At 43.4% G+C, this 15,599-nt stretch overlaps 1 protein-coding gene across 1 annotated transcript in view; it reads left to right on the plus strand.

The window, feature by feature from the left end:
- Positions 1 to 4,173: 4,173 nt before the first annotated feature.
- The window catches only part of LOC141998033 (myosin-1B), a 29,284-nt gene continuing 17,858 nt past the window's right edge, over positions 4,174 to 15,599 (plus strand). The window contains exons 1-20 of the mRNA XM_074970679.1: positions 4,174 to 4,246; positions 6,465 to 6,704; positions 6,790 to 6,933; positions 7,026 to 7,182; positions 8,006 to 8,033; positions 8,135 to 8,243; positions 8,340 to 8,432; positions 8,628 to 8,691; positions 8,787 to 8,885; positions 9,475 to 9,578; positions 9,736 to 9,874; positions 10,863 to 10,981; positions 11,081 to 11,230; positions 11,936 to 12,106; positions 12,721 to 13,027; positions 13,158 to 13,231; positions 14,379 to 14,466; positions 14,561 to 14,678; positions 15,061 to 15,184; positions 15,268 to 15,404. Of these exons, the coding sequence (XP_074826780.1) occupies positions 6,501 to 6,704; positions 6,790 to 6,933; positions 7,026 to 7,182; positions 8,006 to 8,033; positions 8,135 to 8,243; positions 8,340 to 8,432; positions 8,628 to 8,691; positions 8,787 to 8,885; positions 9,475 to 9,578; positions 9,736 to 9,874; positions 10,863 to 10,981; positions 11,081 to 11,230; positions 11,936 to 12,106; positions 12,721 to 13,027; positions 13,158 to 13,231; positions 14,379 to 14,466; positions 14,561 to 14,678; positions 15,061 to 15,184; positions 15,268 to 15,404 (2,429 nt within the window). The 5' untranslated portion in view covers positions 4,174 to 4,246; positions 6,465 to 6,500. The remainder of the gene's footprint in view (positions 4,247 to 6,464; positions 6,705 to 6,789; positions 6,934 to 7,025; positions 7,183 to 8,005; positions 8,034 to 8,134; positions 8,244 to 8,339; positions 8,433 to 8,627; positions 8,692 to 8,786; positions 8,886 to 9,474; positions 9,579 to 9,735; positions 9,875 to 10,862; positions 10,982 to 11,080; positions 11,231 to 11,935; positions 12,107 to 12,720; positions 13,028 to 13,157; positions 13,232 to 14,378; positions 14,467 to 14,560; positions 14,679 to 15,060; positions 15,185 to 15,267; positions 15,405 to 15,599) is intronic.

Raw genomic sequence — 15,599 nt, forward strand, 5'->3', positions numbered from 1 at the left:
TCCAACACCATGGCTACCTGTCCTGTCTCACATCGCTTCCCCACCAATATGCCGAATTGCTGCACCATTCCGCGAAGCTCAGCAAATCCAGGAAAACAGATATCCTCCTAGCCACCAAGACCTTAACACCGCCCTCTTCCGCCTCCCCCTGCAACATCTTAAGTCCTGCAAGCCTTTCTGGGAACATTCATTTAGCCTCATGCAATCAGGCTATGATCAGAAGAAGGCTTGGAAAGCAGATTGGGCTAAACAAGACTTAAAAAAGAAGCACCTTGTGTCAGATCCCACGCAGAAGGTTCCTGGGTTTGATCTTCCATGGTGTTAGGGTTCCCTCCCCACTCTGAACTCTGGGGTACAGATGTGGGGACCCGCATGAAAGACTCCCTCAGCTTATATTCCACCATCTTAGGTTAAAAATGTCCCCAAGGCACAAATTCCTTTCCTTGTTCTTGGATGGTATTGTTGCCACCACCAAGGGATTTAAACAAACATTGAGGGAGGGGCCACTTGGAGCCCTATCTCCCTCAAAATATCCCCCCAAGCCCCTTCACCCCCTTTCCTGGGGAGGCTTGAGAATAATATACTAACCAATTGGTTACAAAGTGAGCATAGATCAAACCCCTTTAGGACACTGAAAATCAATCAGGTTTTTAAAAGAAGAATTTTATTTTTTTAAAAAAGTAAAAGAATCACACCTGTAAAATCAGGATGGAAAGTAACTTTACAGGGCAAATAAAAAGATTTAAAGCACAGAGGATTCCCCTCTAGGCTTAGCTTCAAAGTTACAAAAAAACAGGAATAAAACTCCCTCTAGCATAGGGAAAATTCACAAGCTAAAACAAAAGATAATCTAATGCATTTCCTTGCTATTACTTACAATTTCTGTAACTTTATATATATCATTTCAGGATCTTGTTAGGAGATGTTTTTTCCTCCCCTGGTCTCTCTCTCTGTCCGAGAGAGAACACCAAAGAGAGCACAAAGCTAATCAAACATACCACCACCTACCACCCAATTTATAAATATGAAGGGGGCATCACTGCAATAAATTCTGCGACTCCTGATGTAGCCATTTGGCTCGATCAGCTTCAGGGGAAATTGTAGTTGCTCCTCTACACCAGCTGTGGGAAAGAAGAAGTGCCGTAGTGAAGACAAGCCCTGAGGCGGCCAGCCATCTGTCTTCCCTGGTCTGTGCATCATTCTGGGGCTTAGGTGGGAGACAGACACCTAGAAGGAGGCAGCAATGCATGTGCCCAGTGCCAGAAAGATACGTGCCTAGGGAACTTTCACTGCAAAAACTTAGTGAGTTTCGGTGGGTTCAGCAGGAGTTTGGTGGATTGCATGCGACCCAAAGCTGTGACGTCGGAGTTTAAACCCAGACTTACCTATTTCCTTGGGTGAATCTAGCCTTTTGAGGCTTTGGCCCTGTGGGTCTCTGCAGCAGTGTACGTGGCTGTGTGTAGGTGATGTGGGCAGGGAGGTTTGGAGGGCATACAGAAGAGAGCAGGGAGATGATGAGAGCGAGCTGAAAAATTGAAATACTGTTTTGTGAAAGATTTTGAAATTTTGAAGATGTTTCCATTTTGCAGGGTTCAAAATGTAACAATGTTTAATTGTTTGATTTTTTGTGAAATATTTTATTGAAAAATGTTGACATTTTTAATTTGCAAAGCTAAAATTTCCAATTTATGACCTTTCATTTTTTGCCATTAATGCAACAAAAAAATATGGTATCCAGCTTCTCCCTGTGCTACCATTTAATGTTTTAATTCCTCCGCATCCTGCAGTTTTTCCTTTTTCTACTCTGTAACTTTTCAGAACTTCTCCAACTCGGAAAAAATTACAGTTAATTTTTCCTTTTGCTCTTGTGGAAATTTTCCAGAGTGGCAAAAAGAAAAACAAACAAACAGATAAATAAATAAATAAATAAACACACACACACCCACCCCAAGTCCCTAGATATAATTTATTCTAATGAATTCAGTGGCAAAAGGGACACAGGAAAAAAGGGAGGAGGAAAGTGATAAGGGATGGAGGAAAACCACCCCAAAAAACAAACTTTGAAATTTTACAAAATGTCCAGTTTTGAAGAAAAACCAGCAAACTTTGAAAAATAGAAGGCTTTTTTGAAAGTTTTGGCTTTGAAAACAGTAATTTTTTGTTTTAAAAGAAAGTTTTGACTAGAGAATTTCACCCGGTTGTAGGGTTTCTGCAGGTGTGTGAGCGTTACGGTGTTGTCAGCAGTAGGCTTGTGCTGAGATACACATGTGCTTCATTTGGTTTTAATCATTTTCATTCCAGCACAGGAGTGAGGACAGCTCACGGTGATTGATATGCTGGCTGAAATCCTACAGCATTTTTAGGCCCAGAGTCTCAGTGGGTATAAATCCACTGAAGTCAATGAAGCAATGCTGATTTACACGTGCTGAGAATTTGGCTCTTAGGCTTTAAGTTCTTGGAACTCAATATCTTCTGCACAGTTTCAAGATAGATTTATGCCAAATGTGAAACTTGACCTCTGCAGGGCTCCTAGGACCCATCCCCCACCCCCAGCACGATTGTGCTGTACCAGGCAGACAGCTCACTGGGAGCAAAGGAGGAAAGCATTTCCTCAGCCTCATAGCTGGACATCTAGGCAGGCAGCTCTAATGGGGTGTGCAGCCCAAGCTGGAAGGGCTAATGGGGGTGTATGCAGTGATCCCTGTATTGGGTACTATGATACGGTTCCCAGCACTAACCCCAGTTACACAGCAGTTTGCCTGGCTTATTATAGAAATTGACACCTAGAAAGTGAGGAATGACAGATGGGAAAGAGAGGGACTCTCCGTCACTCTGTGGTGTATGCAAAAGTGGCCCCAGAACCCCAATGCATCCAGGAATGGTGTGGAAAGCATCTGCCCCTCCATAACAATGTGAGGTGCACATGACCCCCCACCAACAATGGGAGGATGCACATGATCTCCCCATAAAATATCAGGAGGCACCTCCCCTTCCAGATCAATGTGGGGTGCTCCTGCTCTCCCATATCAATCTGGGATGTACCTGCTCCCTCCATAACAATGTGGGATACATGTACCCTCCCTATATCATGGATGGTGGAATCTGGCTACCTATCACAGTCTGGGGGTAGCTGTTCCTTGCCCCTTTTCAGTAGAATGTACAATTTTTGCATCCATTTAACATTCCCCATCTGCACCATCTCCAGGGTCCTTTCCCTTGCACCCACTCACGTGGGGACCTCCTTCTTCAAGACTCCTGCTCCAGTCTCTTGACTCTGGACTTCCATTTCTCTGCTCTTTCCCTTCCACTGGCCCCCATTTCCTCACTATTCCCTTGCATTTACTGCCCTCCCTTCTGGCCCTGGATTTACTTCTTCTCCCTATCCCACTGCCCCAAGGATCCCCGTTCTCCTTTGTTTCCCCATCCCTGAGCCTCCAGGCCCCTTGCTCCCCAGACATCCGTATCCTCTCTGGTCCCCTGTTCCTCTCAGCTTTGCCCCCATTCCCAGACTCCCTCCCGCTAGACCCAGGGACCCTCTTCCACTGCTAGATCCCTGTCCCTGAAACCCCAATTTCCTCTTCAGCTACGCGCCCTGGAACTCTCTCCCTCTCTGTCTCGCTCCTCACTCCCTCTGCTAGGAGCTGTCTCCCATTACAGGAACTGGATTCTTCCCAGTCTCTTTTCTTCTGCTTGATTTCAGGATCCCCAAAAGCACAAACTCCAGGCAGCCCCTTTCACCTCCCCAACTGCCCCTGCCAGCTCCCTTGTCAAAATATTTATAGGAGATTGATTCACAGACCTATGGCTAATTATATCCATTCACATCTAATATGAATGGGAATTAGGTTAGGAGACAGGATTGCCGAAAATATTTTGACCAAGAAAGAGGAGGCGACTGCTGTGTTTGCAGCTCACACCCTATAAAAGCCCCTGGGACCAGTCTGTCTTGTCCTTTCACAGAAAGCTCTACGGTAAGAGTGTAAGGGACTTGGGTTTGAAGGGAGGGGGAGCCCACTCTGCATTCCGCACATCCCACTGCATTCCTGCTGCCGCGAGCACTCATTTCCAGGAGGGATTGCCTATGACAGCAGGACTTTTAAATCTACTTTTTGAGGCACCCATACCTTTTCAATCTCCAATTTATCACTGGAGTTTCATGCAGCAATAAGAAAGGAATTTCTATTTCTATTTTAGAATACTGACCAGCTTCCAGTCTGCATACTAGCCATCTGGTATCACGAAAGAGGTAAGATCCTGATTTGCTAATTCCCAGGGGAGGGTGAGTGACCCTCTAGGGTGGGATTTCTATACAGCTCAATAGGCAGTCATTGTATCCCCTAATATCTATGCCCATGGTGTAAATGCACTGTATATTGCGCTTGGGCTCTCTTGCCCATGACAGGCAGGTCTCCAAAGTGGCTGGACTTGAAGCTACTGACCACTAATGCTGGGCTGGCCAGTGCCCTCTCTGAGATACCTCTCCTGAATACACACATCACAATGTAATTGTACACAGTGAGCTCTGACACCTCAGCTCGTAGGTCCCTAATAAACCAGGACAGAGTGGCCCAAAAGAGGAGACCCACCAGGGGATAGAATTTAATTATTTGTCCACAGAATAAATTTATTCTTTTAATGAACATGTATCCAGAATTTGCTTTTTCCCCACACCCCAAACATCACTGACAATAATCGTGCCCCAGCTGAAAGAGAGACACATTTCTCTGGTAAATGCTAATCAAGTTTTCAACTCTTACTGTGCAGAGTAGCTTAGTGAGTGGCACTTAGATACTATATGTGTAAAAATGCCTTCAGAAGAGGATTTCAGGCAGCGTTTAAGGCAGCTGGTGGCCCTTTCACACTGACTCCTTGACCAGTCTGACAGTGCCACTAATGTACCGTATAGTTAAATAAGGAAACTTTAAAAGGAGTAATGGCAAATAAAGGCATATTGATAATATTTGATTAACTGGCATGGAAGAGGCAGGCAGACAGAATAACTATTAAAGTAACCATTCTGAAATTGGCAGCACTGGATGACTTGTACCCAAATGTATTAAAAGAATTGGCTGAACCACTAATGATGATTTTTAACAAATCTTGGAACATTGGAGTAATTCCAGAGAAATGAAAAAAAGCCAATGTTGTGCCAATATTTAAAAAGGATAAACAAGATGACCTGGTTAGCCCTGGGAGGCTGGAACAATTTGTATAGTGGAGGTGCTGAGAGCCATTGAACTAAACTGTAAACCCTGTATATGATGGAAACCACTTCAAGCCAGGGGTTGCTGCAACATCCCCTGCACCCCTAGTTCCGGCACATATGAGTTAGCCTAACATGGATCCCAGGCAAAATCATGGAAAAGATGGTATGGAATGCAGTCAGTAAAGCAATATAATTAATTAATTAAGATTCATTAATTCCAATCAATGAGGTCTCATGGAAAATAGATCTTGCTAAACAAATGTGTGATTTTTTTATGAGATCATGAATTTGGTTGATAAAAGTTATTCTGTTCACATAATATCCTTAGACTTCAGTAAGGCACTTGAATTAGTCCCACATGACATTCTGATAAAACAAAAAAAGCACTATGAAATAAAAACTAGTTAATTAATAGATCTCAAGAAGTGATTGTAAATGTAGGATGATCATCCATTGGCAGATTTCTAATGGAGGCTCAGGGGGAGCTGCTTATGGCCCTATGCTATCCAATCTCTTTATCAATGCTCAAGTTTTCAGATGACACTAAAATTGGTGAAGTGGCAAATGATGATGACAGGTCAGTTATATAGACTACACTGGATCACTTGTAAAGCTTAGCTCATTTGAACAACTTGTGTTTTAATATAGCCAAATACAAAATCAAATACAAAGAAGGGAGGTCATACTTATAAGATGGAGATTGGAATCCTGAATGAAAAGCTTAAATTACATAAAAACCAGTATCTTTATTATTCAATGCAAGAAAGCATTGACAATAGCAGCCTCTATCTTGTCCCTCTCCCCACGCCCACTTTCCAGTGCTCCCAACAACCCTTTCATTGTAACCACAACATACAGTTTAAAATGTACCCAGGAAAGAGGACCTAAGAGGGCTTTCAAAATTCCTGGTATGTTTTTGGCTCTTCCTGGTCCCTCATATAGGGATCTACTTAATTTGTCGCTATAAACAATGGTGTGCATGTGGACAATGGGTGGGTGGACAATGGTGTGCATCCCACTGGAACTGCAGGACCTCTGATTCTATAGATTAGGAAAGGTATAAATAAATTAACAGTCGTGATAATAGAGGCCCAAAATTAGAGTCTGGATCTAAATGGCTGGGAAAGCCTCTCACTCAGATCTCAGGAGGGGCAGTTGGGAGTGACGTGGCCTGTTAAACAAGTGTAAGAAACTGTCATGGCAGAGTATTCAAAATGAACAGCACGTGAATCAATGTCACACATTTTCTCCCCAACAGAACTCACTGCTGAGCTGCCCTAGATAAACCGCAGCCATGTCGTCGGATGCTGAGATGGCCGTCTTTGGGGTGGCAGCTCCTTTCCTCCGAAAGACAGAGAAGGAGAGAATTGAGGACCAGAACAAGCCTTTCGATGCTAAGAATTCGGTCTTTGTGGTGCATCCCAAGGAATCCTATGTGAAAGGCATAATCCAGAGCCGGGAAGGAGGGAAGGTCACAGTCAAGACTGAAAAAGGAGAAGTGAGTAAAAACAAGGAGTAAGGAACAGCATTTTGTTCCTCCTCTGTTCTTAGCTGATAGAAATGGGTCTCTTCTTTCCTTCCAGACTTTGACTGTTAAGGAAGATCAAGTCTTCTCCATGAACCCTCCCAAATATGATAAAATCGAGGACATGGCAATGATGACCCATCTCCATGAACCTGCTGTCCTGTATAACCTCAAAGAGCGTTACGCAGCCTGGATGATCTATGTAAGTACAGGCCGATGTCTTTCCTGGACTTCCAAACTAACAGCTATACTAAATCATGTGGAAGCCCATCACGTTATCTCCCTTTCTTTCAGACCTACTCGGGTCTCTTCTGTGTCACTGTCAACCCCTACAAGTGGCTGCCAGTGTACAACCCAGAAGTTGTGTCTGCCTACAGGGGCAAAAAACGTCAAGAGGCCCCTCCCCACATCTTCTCCATTTCTGACAATGCCTATCAGTTCATGTTAACTGGTGAGTGGCTCAACTCCTGAAAAGTGATTATAGAGTGAAAATTTCATATGAGGAATCACAATCTTCTTTCCGGGAAATATGACATGCAGCTAAAGACACCAAAAACATTCAAAACTAGCAATGTGCAAACACGAATTCATCCAAAGACAAACTGAACCTGACCCAAACATTAGCCCAGCTCTCAGAGAACCCAAAGCAAACCTTTTTGGAAGTTCACAAGCGTGTGGTTAATGGAAAAAGTACAGAATGTCCATATATGCGTCTGCACATTCTGGCTCTAGCTGGGCCCAAAGAAGAACTGTAAAAAATCATGACACTCTGTTCTCAGGAAGCCTGATTCTTCCTGACTTTGCATCGTGTGTGTCATTTACACTTGTGCAAAGTGGTGCATCAGAATTCTCCACTCCCTTAAACCTTGTGTGATAATTCACACGCACTTTGCACTCTTTTTGCACTGGTGCTATGCAGATGGTTATAAATTAAGGATCAGGTCATTATTCTGTATAACTCTTTGCTGTCCAGAGATATAAGTAGCTTCTTCAGATTTCTGTAAGAGGATATTCTGTGAAAGGGAAGTGGGTGTAAGTATCCTGTGATGGCTCTATTGATCTGCATGAGTTTATATTTATTATTTATTATGGCTAGGATTTTCAAAGAGGCCTAAGGGAGGTAGATGCTGAATTCCTATGGACTTTTAGTTAGTTGCCGGATGCCCTGAGGCCCCTTTGCAAATCCCAGCACTTATTTGTTTAATTCAGTTTTCAGTGAGTTCAATGTTACACAGTAACTCTTTTAAGTCTCTTTGGTTCTGTCTCTTTCACAGATCGGGAGAATCAGTCGATCCTCATCACGTATGTATATTTCCCTGCTCCAGTTTTTGCTGGCTTTGCTGTGCGCTACAGGAAGAAACTCTTTGGTTATGTGTTCTCTGCTTCTCTGTTTGATTTGACAGTGGAGAATCCGGTGCTGGAAAGACTGTGAACACAAAGCGTGTCATCCAGTACTTTGCAACAATTGCAGTTTCTGGGGAGAAAAAGAAGGAAGAGCCAGGCAAAATGCAAGTGAGTTGGTCACTAGAGAAGGGATTAAATGTTCTGTTCTGAAGCTGCCATTTGGTTTAAAACAACCTTAATTTGACAATAATTGTTACTTTGTAGGGGACCCTTGAAGATCAAATCATCAGCGCCAACCCCCTGCTGGAGGCCTTCGGGAATGCCAAGACCGTGAGGAATGACAACTCCTCTCGTTTTGTAAGTCTTTTTGACAAAATTGTTCCTAGCCACAAGAGCAATGATGGGCCCTATATGTTCCTACCATTAGACTGACAATATAAATCTTGGCTGAGTTTTCACACCTGCGGAAGAGACCCCAGGGCAGCTTTGCAAATCCCATTTCTGGAGTCTGTCTCTGAGGGTTTAAACGAAATAACTTTTTTTCCTTTAAAGGGTAAATTCATCAGAATCCACTTTGGCACCACAGGGAAACTGGCTTCTGCTGACATTGAAACATGTAAGGGACCACCCTTTAAGGGTCACAATTCTCTGTCTCTCTTTCTTTCTCATGGTGTTTTCTTGTGGCTAATTGTACTTTACCTGCCTTGCCAGATCTGCTGGAGAAATCTAGAGTCACTTTCCAGCTCAAGGCGGAAAGAAGCTACCACATATTTTATCAGATCATGTCCAACAAGAAGCCAGAACTAATTGGTAAGAAACGTTTTAACTCTTTTGGTGGAACTGGTCACTGAGTAACACCAACTGATGAGCTTTGTTACATGGGCGATTATGGGCATGTCTACACTGCATTGTAAACCCAGGCTCAGACTCAGATTTGAGCCCAACCCCTCCTCTACAGTTCACGCTCAAATCTATCTGACTCGGGTCAGTAAGTCGTCAGGGCCAGATTCCTAGGACCCATGTGGGGTGGGAGGTCCAACCCCAAATCCTGCTCTGACTTGGGACCAAGCTCGGTCATTTTGCAGTGTGGATCCTGCACAAGCCTGGGTCCCCAGAAGCAGAAAGTCTGACTCGGGTCTTTGAGCAATATGGATGCATCAGCATGGTTCTGAGAACTAGGTCATTCAATTGTAAACCTGGGTTTACTATGCAGCATGGCGCATATGCATAAGCTTGGAAACACTGAGTCTGTAGGCATGGGGCCCACAGACCAGGGTTTACAGTGGAGTGTAGACATACCATTAAAGCCCTGTGTTACCCTGAGGCAAGGTCTGGAATAAATATGTGACCAAAGACCAAACTGCAGCAGGTAAAAATTGGGATCTATTTTTGTTTTCAGAGATGCTTCTGATTTCCACCAACCCATATGACTTCCCCTTTGTGAGTCAAGGTGAGATCACTGTAGCCAGCATCGATGATCAGGAGGAACTCATAGCCACAGATGTGAGTAGCACAAAGAAATTAGCACAGGGACTATTAACTATACCAGAGAAGGGGTAAAATATCTGAGTGCTTTAGGAGCTAAAATCCCATTGTAAGTCAATGGGGCTTTGGCTCCTAAATCACCTAGGTGCTAGATCTTTTATGATTGTGTTGACAGAGCGCCATTGACATTCTGGGCTTCAGTTCTGATGAAAAAATGGCCATATACAAGCTGACAGGGGCAGTCATGCACTATGGGAACATGAAGTTCAAGCAGAAGCAGCGTGAGGAGCAGGCGGAGCCGGATGGCACAGAAGGTATTAGCAGAATCTGAGTTAAACTCTCAATAATACAAGCAAAAAAATGAAGCCTTAGTCATCACTTGTGCTGAGCTGGGTGTTGGCACAATTTAACTCATGGGGGAGGTGGCTATAAGGGCTGATCTAAGTTATAGCATATCTACTATAACATACCTGCTGCACATGGGTGTAAATGACACATAAGGTGTAAGCATCTCAACCTCCCCATCTCTAAAATGGCCATCTTTGTAAAACAGCATGGCTTCGCATATGAAAGGGGCAATGTAGGTGTTTTATTGCCTAACCAGCCCCTGGATTGTGCTATGAGATGAGACAGGCAGCGGGGAAGTGATGACAGGAGAGGGCCAACATTGGGTAACCATGCTAGTTTAACATCATGAAGTTCCATTCTGTCCGAGAAGGCATGCACAGTTCCTGCCTATGCCAATGGGAGCTGCATGTTCATTCTGTGGACACAATTTGGGCCCTGGTTTGAAACTGAAGAGAGACATTCTCATTTGTGTCTAGGCCAAATGCTGCACTGAAATACTGTTGATTACTTTGTAATCCTGTTGAAGTCAGTGGGGTTGCACAGCATGGAATATGGCCACTAACCTAAGTCCTTTATTCTGATCATTCAGAAATCAGAATCTCTAGACAGGCTGCACAGTAAAGTGGCAAAGAAAGAGCTTCAAAACCATCTTTTCATTCTGGCTGTTCATCTGCTTCTTTCTCCTTTAATATTTTTTATTCAGACCATATGGGATATTTTTTTGACAAATTCTTTCAATCACTTGATGTACAGACCCTCTCAATCAAATGCAAAACAAGTAATCGAGAAATCAAGAAATAAAGGAAACTCTAAACTCCATAATTACTGGAGTTATTAATAGTATGTGGTAGCTGGTGAAACACGAACAGATCTCATTGCTCTTTTCTAGTAATTATAAAAGACACCAAAGTCTATTTTTGAGCTACTGGTTCATTCCTCTAACTCTTTGTTTAGTGGCTGACAAAGCTGCCTACCTGATGGGTCTGAACTCAGCTGACCTGCTCAAAGCCCTGTGTTACCCCCGAGTCAAGGTTGGGAATGAATATGTGACCAAAGGTCAAACCGTGCAGCAGGTAACTATCGGTGATCTAGAACTCCTGGTTTGAATTAACATACCTGGGTTTCTTCTTCTGCTTTGTGTGGTAACTCCAGTCCCTCTCCTACTGGTTTAGGTGCACAATTCGGTGGGTGCTCTGGCAAAGGCGGTCTTTGAGAAAATGTTCCTGTGGATGGTCATTCGTATCAATCAGCAGCTGGATACCAAGCAGCCCAGACAGTACTTCATTGGTGTCCTGGACATTGCTGGCTTTGAGATCTTTGATGTAAGGAGCAGAGGTTTGACAGCAGGTTCTTGGAAGGGACGCTCAGGGGTTCTGAGAACTTTGAGGATTATTTTAAAAAAATTTAAATAATTTCCTGGAAAAGCCTGACTTTTCTGCAGAAACAGGTGTCTCTTGATCTTCTCCCACAGTAGTATGACCCTCCAATGATTTCATTTTGGGGTAGATTTTGTTTGATATCTGCAGAAATGGCAACTACACTGAAAGTGCCTTCAAATTGTTAACAGGTGGTGCCTAATAGCAAAGAAATTATCCTCCACCTAATGCAAATTATTGTAGGTGTTCATGGCACCTAGAGGACAGCTCACTAACTCCCAGGCAGGCTTGCAGCCGAGTATCTGGAAATGTTTTAATAGGCTGGAGGGCTGAGAGCTCAGAAGGAGCTGGGCAGGCCCAGACCCTAATATATGATCATGACCAAGAGCATAAAAATGGCTAAGTAGGCCTGGGCCCCAGAACACAGAAATAACTGGACAAGCCTGGGCCTTACATTGCAGAAATGTCTATGAAGAGCTGAGGATCGAATCCCAAAACATCTGGCTAGTTTTAGGGAAGAGAACTCAGAATCCCACTGAAGCCCAGGTTAGTTACACAGACATGATGAGTTGAAAGAAGAGTCATTGTTAGGTATATCAGGTGTGCACAGAATTTTACAAATAGGTGTATCTTCTTTTTGCCTTTGTGTAGTACAACAGCCTGGAGCAGCTGTGCATCAACTTCACCAATGAGAAACTGCAACAGTTTTTCAACCACCACATGTTTGTGCTGGAGCAGGAGGAGTACAAGAAGGAAGGGATCGAATGGGAGTTCATTGACTTTGGGATGGACTTGGCTGCCTGTATTGAGCTCATTGAGAAGGTTCTTATGCTTTATGTGCTGAAGGGTTCTTTAGCTTCTAAAGGATTTTGCTATACTTAATTAATAAATGCATGCTCAAGTGCATGTAAATTATTTAATATAATCTGAATAATTAAATAAATATATTGGACATTGGTTGTGAAAAGGTCTCAATCCATAACTTTGGGATAGGGTCACAAGGCAGCCACACATAACTGTATGGCAACAATCCCTGTCACTGTTCACTTCCACAAAGAAAAGGACAGAGTAAGTTTTAGAACTCTTTTCAGTTACTTGGACACAGTAACTATTTGAAGGACATCTAAAGAACTGCACGGCCTCACCCCTAGACATAGAGGTTTAGAATGATTCCTGTTTCATTCACTTTAACTCTCTAGCACACAGAAAATCTGTCTAGGACACGCAAGATGATTTTCCATGCGCTATATCTTTATTATTTTCAAACCTACAAATAGATACCATAGGTAGGTTACCCTAATTTTATCTTGTTGAAGGCACATTCACTGACACAATATCCCTTCTGAACGCAACCAAGAGATGCTCACATTGTCTAGGAGGCTGATTTGTAATATCTCTTTTTCCTCTCTCTTCTCATCTGTTGCTGTGTCTTTCAGCCAATGGGTATTTTCTCCATCCTGGAAGAGGAGTGCATGTTCCCCAAGGCAACTGATGTGTCTTTTAAGAACAAGCTCTATGACCAGCATCTTGGCAAGTCCAACAACTTCCAGAAGCCCAAGCCTGCCAAAGGAAAGGCTGAGGCCCACTTTGCCCTGGTGCACTATGCTGGCACTGTGGACTACAACATCACTGGCTGGCTCGAGAAGAACAAGGATCCCCTGAATGAAACTGTCATTGGGCTGTACCAGAAATCGTCACTGAAAACACTGGCTTTGCTCTTTGCCGTGTATGGTGGAGATGCAGGTAATTTCTGTGAAATCAGTATTTTCTTTGACACACAGCAGGTGGCTCCTATAGAAATAAAAAATATGCAAAATGTTCATCTTCATGAGATCCTTACATTTTAATTGCATCCTTTTCTTGTATTATTCAGAGAGTGGTGGTGGTGGCAAGAAGGGAGGCAAGAAGAAGGGTTCTTCTTTCCAGACCGTCTCTGCTCTTTTCAGGGTACAGTACAGTGGTCATTATAAATCTCTTTTCTATGTGAAGGATGAAAGAAGACCCCCTTTAATTCTGCAAAGCCTGGTTTCCAGTTAGTTCTGACATGCACAAGCTTCCTTGCTCATAAAGAGCAAAGGGCTGGAGTCCTCAATCAAACAAAACTTCCAGGCAGGTCACTAGGAGTTTTGCCTAATTAACAACACGAGAATAAGGGCCAGAGTCACTGTCGCCTCTGGATGATGTCAGAGTCACTGTCTCCTCTGGATGATGTCAAAAATGATATAAAACAAAATCATTCTCTGATATGGGGCTTAACATGTTCCTTCCCTCTACTTACCCTTTCAGAGGAAATTGATTCAGGGCCACACACTGTGCAGCCCTTCCCCCAAAATGTGGATGTAGCAATGGGGTCGGGTCTGTAGGCGCCCTTCATGTCTCTGATTATAACTGAAGAGCTGACAAAGTTACGAGTGTGCCACTTGTGTCTCACTTTCCTTCTGCCTCTCACTCCCTTCCTTTCTCATCCTCTTAAGCGTCCTGATTCTCCCCTGCCTGACACCTTGGGTGTCACTTTCACTGGTGCAAAGGAGTACAAAAAGGGTGTACAGCACTCCCAAATCAGAATTCCTCCCTCCCTCCCTCGCTCCCTCCCGTGAGTGGCAGTTTCTGACACCCACCTTGCGCTCACTTTGTTCAGGTGTCAATGACTAGACGAGGTGGTGGGCAGTGGAGAGTCTGCATTCAGGGCTGTGTTTTATCCTCACATGCAGTCCATTAAATTTTAAGTTCAGAATAAACTTCTGATGTTTGTCCCAGATTTTTGAAAGTTGCCTTATGTTTCAGCAATTCCAGTGTCTCTTCTACCAGTCATAATGGCCATTTCCCATAGGCTCAATTGTACTATTTTTAATTATTTAATTTCAATTTATTAACAAGTTTCAAAATTACAAGAAGGAGGGAGACATAGGTTAGACTGTCTCCAGCTGGTAAGACCTGACAGCTCATTTGTCTGAATTTCAAACACTGGTCAACAGTTTGCTACAAATCATGATCCCATTATAAACATTTTACTGTATTTATCCATGCACAGATCTGCATATATCTGCATAGGTGTAACATTGGTTAACTTAAATCTTTGCTTACGGTCTCACAGGAGAATTTAAACAAGCTGATGAGCAATCTGAGAAGCACTCATCCTCACTTTGTGCGATGCATCATTCCCAATGAAACGAAGACACCCGGTAAGAAGCGCCAGTGTACAGAGATCTTAGTGAGATGCAGCCATTCCCTCCGGGCTGCACAATAAGGTACTAATTCATGCTGTGATTTGTTAAGGTGCCATGGAACATGAACTCGTACTACACCAGCTAAGGTGTAACGGCGTGCTAGAAGGGATCAGAATTTGCAGGAAAGGATTCCCCAGCAGAGTCATTTATGCAGACTTTAAACAGAGGTCAGACTCCTCCAATCCCTCTCTCTGTGTGGAATAGCTTGCCTTTTCTAACTACTTTAACTATTGTAGTCACTGCAGTGCCCACACATGCTGTGTGTATAGAAGAAATTTAGGACCAAACTGGTATGCTCCAAAAAGCAGCAAAAATACCACACTTTTCCTGTGTGGGGAGAGGGGAAGGGGCTGGGTGAGCCGTGGAGTGGCCATGCTAGGTGACTATGTAGCCCTTTAAATACCATAAAGCTGAATTTCATGATGGGTCTGTCTGTGGGACCTCAGGATAGGGGCTTCATGGGAGGACAAAGGCAGTGAAAGAGACATGGCCAGTGTGGCCAGAATTGTGAGCAATGTGAGCTTCTTCATATTTTGTTTTCTCCCACAGATATAGGATTTTAAATGCAAGTGCCGTTCCAGAAGGACAGTTCATGGACAGCAAGAAGGCTTCTGAGAAACTACTTGGGTCCATTGATATTGATCAGACCCAATATAAATTTGGTCACACCAAGGTACAAACACTCTGATTCAAACACCGTCTATTTGTATTTTGTACAGAACGAAAGTGATTGTCTTTAACATTCTCTTCCTCAAGGTGTTCTTCAAAGCAGGACTTCTGGGTCTTCTAGAGGAGATGAGAGATGATAAACTGGCACAGCTTATCACCCGTACACAAGCCATGTGTCGTGGCTTCCTGATGAGAGTGGAATTCAAGAAAATGATGGAAAGAAGGTAGCAATGTACTGTATGTCTGCTGGGTCTGTGTCACCCCACAGGGGTGAAATGAACAAAGTTATAGGATGGACTCCATCTGATTTAGATCTCATTAATCCACTGTATCAATGTGTGAGTGCTTGGGAGTAGAGCTGGATGAAAATTTTCAGACAAATAATTGATTTGCTGAAAAATGCAGTTTTAGGTCAACCA

Source organism: Natator depressus, chromosome 14 (genome assembly GCF_965152275.1).
Source record: "Natator depressus isolate rNatDep1 chromosome 14, rNatDep2.hap1, whole genome shotgun sequence".
Taxonomy (NCBI): Eukaryota; Metazoa; Chordata; order Testudines; family Cheloniidae; genus Natator; species Natator depressus.